Genomic DNA, 6,090 nt, shown 5'->3' on the forward strand with positions numbered 1-6,090 from the left:
AGGTCGTTCCTCCCCACAGCAATCAGACTGTACAATACATCGCTGCAGGGATAAGATAGGTGAAAGTATGAGGGACTATGTAATAGTCAACTGAAGTGCAATATTCAAATCATGGGGTAAAATGCATGGTTAATATGCACATATGTAAATTCTGTTCTTGATTATTCAAATACTTGATTCTGTCTATTTTAGAGCACTTGGAATTTATTTATCAGGATGTGTGTGCGGGGCTTGATCATGGTGTTATGCTGTCGGTTCTCTATTGCTACTTGAGGTACTGAAATTTGTTTATCAAGATATGTGTGTGGTGTTTGTTTCTCATGGTGTTATGTTGTTTGTTCTCCATTGCTGCTGAAACACTGAAATGTCCCCATTGAGGGATCAATAAAGTACCTACCTACCATTTATTCTTTGTTACTGTGACACCAACATGTACTTTTAATGAAGCACTTCTGAACAAGACTATTATAGATTTAATGATAAAACGCAGGCTTCTTGGACTTTTATTAGGCTACACAAAGCCATATAGGATTAAAATTGTTATAGTCACCAAGGTGTTGTAATGCTTCAACCCCATTCTGCAAGGGCCGTTTTAAGTTTTACACGCCACCAGATGTCGCTGTACATGCTTTCAGTCTTTCTCAGCATAAAAGTAAAGAACGCCTCTAGGCTTCATTCCCGGATTCTTACTACTGTACTTCAATGAAACGGTTGTGTTAAGTCTTTTGGGCAAAAATACCAGTAGTCCTATTTGATCATGTTTTTTTTACATTACAGGGTGGGTTTTGGACTACTGGTCAGACAAAGCAGAATGTGAAAATCTTTAATAGAATGTTTTCATAGAGAAATCCATTAATTGAGCAAATAACATGTAAATTACAGTATGTGATGATGAATGTAACTATTAGTTGCAGGCCTGATAAATACGATCATAAATTCAAGTTTTATCTTGTCAATTATGATTTCCAATACCTGTATATTCATAAATAGAACATAGTTTATCTATTATGCTAAACCTTTTTTAAAATATTGACAGCTTTAGGTGGGATGACACTGTTTTAACATACACACAGCAAAAAACATTAAAAATAGAAATTAAAACATAACGGAGATGATAATCCTTAGATTCTTGTCCTCTTACATTGCACATTTGTTCCAGTAATGGTTACGTAACTATGGCGCCTCTGCTGTTTCTCTACCTTTAAATTGGCCAGAAAACGTAATAACATAAACAGACTTCTCAGCGCGGGAATCAACCATCTGCTCCTCCACAGGGTAAAATTAACCGCCCTTCACTCTCATTGGCTTCGCGGTGGCCCAACGCCTGCTCAGCTCCTCTTCATCGACCAATGCGTGCAAGAGCGCGCGTCAAGTGTTTAAATTTCATTGGACGAAAACGCCTCGACCAATCAGTGTGCAGAAAATGTTTTCGTGCCCATTGGTCAGGAGGCTACCTGGGTGGAGCTATGTGGGCATTGCTATTGGTTACTTCTGACATGTGGGGTCGCATCCATGCAGTCGATTCGTTATTCAGCTGCTCAGGCGCGATTTTGCAACGCGGGACAACGCTTCTGTAGGCGCACACATATCAGTTCGGAAGAACTGCTACAACTAGAGGGAAACTTATCCTTATCTTTATATCAGATTGTGATGTTTTGAGGCTACTTTGTAGTGAAGAACGGATCCGGCTTTCTTCCTAATTCCTCTCTGGAAATGAAGGAGATATTCACTCCAGATTGAACAGGCGCACTTTTTTACGACTTTTGTGTGTTGCTTGTTAAAAATAAGCAATAGAGTTGGAACGTTTTCAGTTCTTTTGGTTTAGCATCGGAATTCCGTAAACCATACAATGGCCGACAACAAACAGCCGCAAGTTATTTTTTATAACGACTCGCCTAAAAGAGTTTTGGTGTCGGTCATTAAGACCACTCCGATCAAAGTCAGGAAAGCGGAGGCCCTGACGCCAACAAGCCCCGGGTTCAGCGACTTCATGGTCTACCCGTGGAAATGGGGAGAGAACGCCCACAATGTGACTCTGAGCCCGGGCTCGGTGAGCGAGGCTTCGTCCCCTACCGGGACCCAGACAGCCAGAGAAGCGGACACGGCTCCCTCCCCTGACCAGATCAAGGTAGAAAGCTTTACTGTAGCAGTTGTGATTGTGCTTACAAGCTGGTGTGACCAGTAGCTGGTGGTCATTTTGTACAGCTCGAGCAGTAGCCCCATTGAAAGGCTATTTTTAGCCTACCATTCCCATAGTTTGAGGTTACTGATAACACTGCACTAGGCCTACACTTGTAATATTTGTTACTGATAACTTATCTATTAGGTCTGGCAGGAGAGCGCATGCATGATTAATATCCTTTAAAACACAAACCCAGTCATCACAGATGTACTGAGACAAATGTTGATTTCGTACAATGGGACCACTTACAGCGTTGAAATTATGTTTGGTTTCAGTCTTAATATGGCCGAGGTGGCATTTTAAAAAACCACCCGCGCATTAGGGTGTGACATGGTGGATTTTAAACCTCGCTTGCTTCCTGAATCCGGAGCAGCTGCTCATGCTTGACGTGTAGTAGCGCGCCAAAAGTGTAACCGGATGTGAATGAATGATAATGGGCAAATGTGCTACAGTGTAACACGTGAGCTCAATGAAGGAAATTGATTAATATGATGTTACATTATATCTAATTATGTGCAAATCACTAGTCAACACTGCTGTGTATTGAGCATTTCTTTCTACTAACAAATATAGTTCAAATAAAATAAAATAAAAGATCTCTGAACTTGACCCATTTTTTAACTTATTCAGTCATAAAAGTCTGAATACAACATGTTTTCAATCTGCTCAATGATGCTCTGGTTCTGCTTACTGTTGCTGTTCTGGGAACGAGTTCCTCTTAAGCTATTTATGTAAAAGTCTGGATTCCCATTGTCAGGATGGCATCCGAAGAGGCCGTCCACGAGCTGACACTGTTCGGGAGTTGATAAGCGAGGGGGAGACCTCATCCAGCCGTATCCGTTGCAACATCTGCAACCGAGTGTTTCCCAGAGAGAAGTCTCTCCAGGCTCATAAGAGGACACACACGGGTGAGTGACCTGAGATCATGTAAGCTGTTGTCTAAACAGATGTGAATGCAGCACATTGAACAGGGATGACTATGCCATTAATGCACAACTATGTCATTTTGAAAGCTATGCATATAAACATGACAGTACTGCTCCTAAATGACACTCTTTTACCCACAGGAGAGAGGCCCTATCTGTGTGACTACCCAAATTGCGGGAAGGCATTTGTCCAGAGTGGTCAGCTGAAGACGCACCAGCGGCTACACACTGGGGAAAAACCTTTTGTTTGCTCAGAGAAAGGTGGGTTTGAAAAGCTGATGAGTGTGATATTGTTTTGCCAAACAAAAGGGCAAACCTTAGTGGTCTTTGAGGTACTTTCCAGTGGCATGAATTGTGGCTCAGTTTGAGCAACTGGCCGAGTTATTGAAACATCTGGAAAGTACCTACAAAACAGACTGTAACTTTTTTGTAATAAAACCCTACTAGGTGAAAACCAATGCTAGAATTGTCTGACTAATACCAACAATATCCACTATTATTACTTGACTGGTTAAAAGTACTGCTCAGTTCTTACCTTGTTGATTTGTCTGTTTCATACTTGCAGTACATCACAAAAGGTCATGTATTACACATCTGAGTTATTTTAATAACTGAGAAAGCATGGCCTTTAAAGGATTCCTGCATTTATTGATTTGTCTTGCTTACACTACAGGATGTGGGAATCGGTTCACACATGCAAACCGTCACTGCCCCAAGCATCCTTTCTCTCGTCTGAAGAGAGAGGAACCAAAGGAGGGCCTGGGGAAGGCCCAGTCTGTGGATAACAAGGCTGTGGCAGAGTGGCTGGCAAAGTAAGCAAATACGCAGGACTGCACATACTATTGCTCTCAACACGTGAACTGTGTCATTGATTTATAATGCCTGCTTAAAAAAACTGGGCATTTCATGTCATCTTCTACTTACATTTTATGTTAATATACTTTTCTCTGCCCTTGCAGGTACTGGCAAACCCGTGAGCAGCGTGCCCCTACAACTGCCAAGGTTAAGCCACAGGGAAAGGCAAGAGCAGAAGACCAAGAGCAGCAGGATCCCATGGAGTTTCTCCAGTCTGACGAAGAGGAGGAAATCGCTGAGGAGGAGAAGGGCAGCCAGGGAGGAGCCGCCAAGCGCCGCCTTCAGGAGCAACGAGAGCGTCTCCACGGTGCGCTGGCACTCATTGAGTTGGCCAACAACCTGTCTGCCTGATCACCTACCCACTTTCTGATCCTGACACCCTGTTCACCTTCCTACAAATTGTGCTGTAGCTAAAAATCATTTATAAACACAGATCAGTGACAACTGTAGTTGGGTTTTATCAAGTTGTACAATCACAATTTGAGAAAGCCGAACATGTCTGCGATCAGCACCCCACCCCTGATCCCCAGCACCAGGAAGGCACAAGCTAAAGCACCTTATTCAGCTTCTTTTATCCTTTTAGGCTGCTATACTTGTAGATTTAACTATATGAAGAATGTCTTTCTTTCTCATGTCTTCTAAAGGCAAAGGAAGAATATGTTTTAAAATTGTCATTTGCACTTTGATGGTAACAAGTTTTGTATGTATATTATGAGTGTAAGAGTGTGTATGACTGGTGTATATATGGATTAAGCTCAGATGGACAGAATGATACAGGGTGTGGCTAAACATAGGAAATGTGAAGTTGCATTCTGATGGCCTCTCACCGTGCTCCCAGGTTTCATCTCCAGCATTGTAAGCACAGTTATTGCTGCCAATAATGACAGTAGGAATAAACTGAGAAAGTAGGAGATAGTTTTAGTCTTATCAATACAGTTGAATGGATGAGATGGGACAAAAAAAAAGGCCAGGGGAGCTGGATCAATTTGGCATGTGAAATGGTCATTTCTATAAGTGAACGAGTGGTGATCATTGCAAGCATAATCCAGAAGTCTGGTGAGGAACGAGCTTTTTCAAGTCGTAATGACTATGCTTTGCCATTTGTCTCAAGTATGTACACATAACTATATCTGCCTGACAGTAATAAATAGGTGTAGGACAATCCATCTCAAGCTGGAGCATGGACTGGGCCACACATTTCTATTTGAACCCAACCCATGCCTGAGTGTGTAGCATCGAAATTTCTGCCTGAACCTGGCATGAACCCTTGAATATTGAAGGGTCCGGTCAAGACTCTGTTCAGGTTTCCACACTCTGTCCCAAGCCAGCTATCCATTTTGGGGATTTTGTTGATTTAATATGCTACAGTTTTGCCACATCTCTATTTGAACAGTGGTTTTCCTTGATCTTAAAAAAAAAAAACCAAAACTGTAAAACCTGCAGGCTATCAACTGTTTTCCACCTGGCGAGAGATGTTTTCCAATGGATGTCAGTCACCGTTTATATTAAAAGGTGACCAACATCCAGTCCAGTTACACTGAAAGCACAGAAGTAGTGATGGTAGTGTGTGTGTGGCGCTCCAATGTCCTAGTTTAAATTATGCGATATTTATTTCACCATATTTTGCTTAGGGGTAACATGTTGCTTATATATTTGAGAGCGCTGGAATCACTTCTGTATAGGGAAACATTCTGACTTAACTAATATCCCAGGTTTGTCACATAAATATAGACATCCCATTAAGTCTTGGATTAAGCTTGCAATGCACAGGAGATTAGGTTTCTTGTATGTGTACAGGAAATGGCACTTGTTTTTATAAACTGATGTGTAGTGGGGTTTTGTTTTGTTTTGTTTTTTTAATATAAACAACACTACATCTTTCAATACTGTATGACGCCTCTCATATCTGCCATGCTTCTGGTCGTTTTGGTGAGACCTGCATAACCTCTCATTCTGTAACTAGCTCTGACAGTCAAATCCATTTGATTTACAAATTATACCCTTGTGGAGTTAATGATGAAACTGGAAGGCAAGTTAATTTTTGATAATGGAAATACCAAATGTTTTATTGTGCCCAATTATAATCCATTTTGAAGCAGTTCTAACCCTTGGTTTATGTTTGAAAAG

At 41.4% G+C, this 6,090-nt stretch overlaps 1 protein-coding gene across 1 annotated transcript; it reads left to right on the plus strand.

Annotated features, from left to right (window-relative positions):
- Positions 1-1,495: 1,495 nt before the first annotated feature.
- On the plus strand, positions 1,496-5,642 carry znf367 (zinc finger protein 367). Its single transcript, XM_020593982.1, has 5 exons — positions 1,496-2,128; positions 2,940-3,090; positions 3,250-3,369; positions 3,782-3,920; positions 4,068-5,642. Exons 1-5 carry the CDS (start codon positions 1,850-1,852, stop codon positions 4,312-4,314), a joined length of 936 nt encoding a protein of 311 aa, XP_020449638.1. The 5' UTR covers positions 1,496-1,849; the 3' UTR covers positions 4,315-5,642.
- The last annotated feature ends 448 nt before the right edge of the window (positions 5,643-6,090 follow it).

The sequence above is a fragment of the Monopterus albus genome, unplaced genomic scaffold, assembly GCF_001952655.1.
Source record: "Monopterus albus unplaced genomic scaffold, M_albus_1.0 scaffold20.1, whole genome shotgun sequence".
NCBI classification, from domain to species: Eukaryota; Metazoa; Chordata; class Actinopteri; order Synbranchiformes; family Synbranchidae; genus Monopterus; species Monopterus albus.

What these genes read in the sequence shown, in the direction of transcription:
- znf367 (XM_020593982.1), top strand. Translation starts at nt 1,850, where the DNA reads ATGGCCGACAACAAACAGCCGCAAGTTATTTTTTATAACGACTCGCCT. An exon ending in TCATAAGAGGACACACACGG is followed by an intron (nt 3,091 to 3,249) that starts GTGAGTGACCTG and finishes TTTTACCCACAG; the next exon opens with GAGAGAGGCCCTATCTGTGT. An exon ending in TTTTGTTTGCTCAGAGAAAG is followed by an intron (nt 3,370 to 3,781) that starts GTGGGTTTGAAA and finishes CTTACACTACAG; the next exon opens with GATGTGGGAATCGGTTCACA.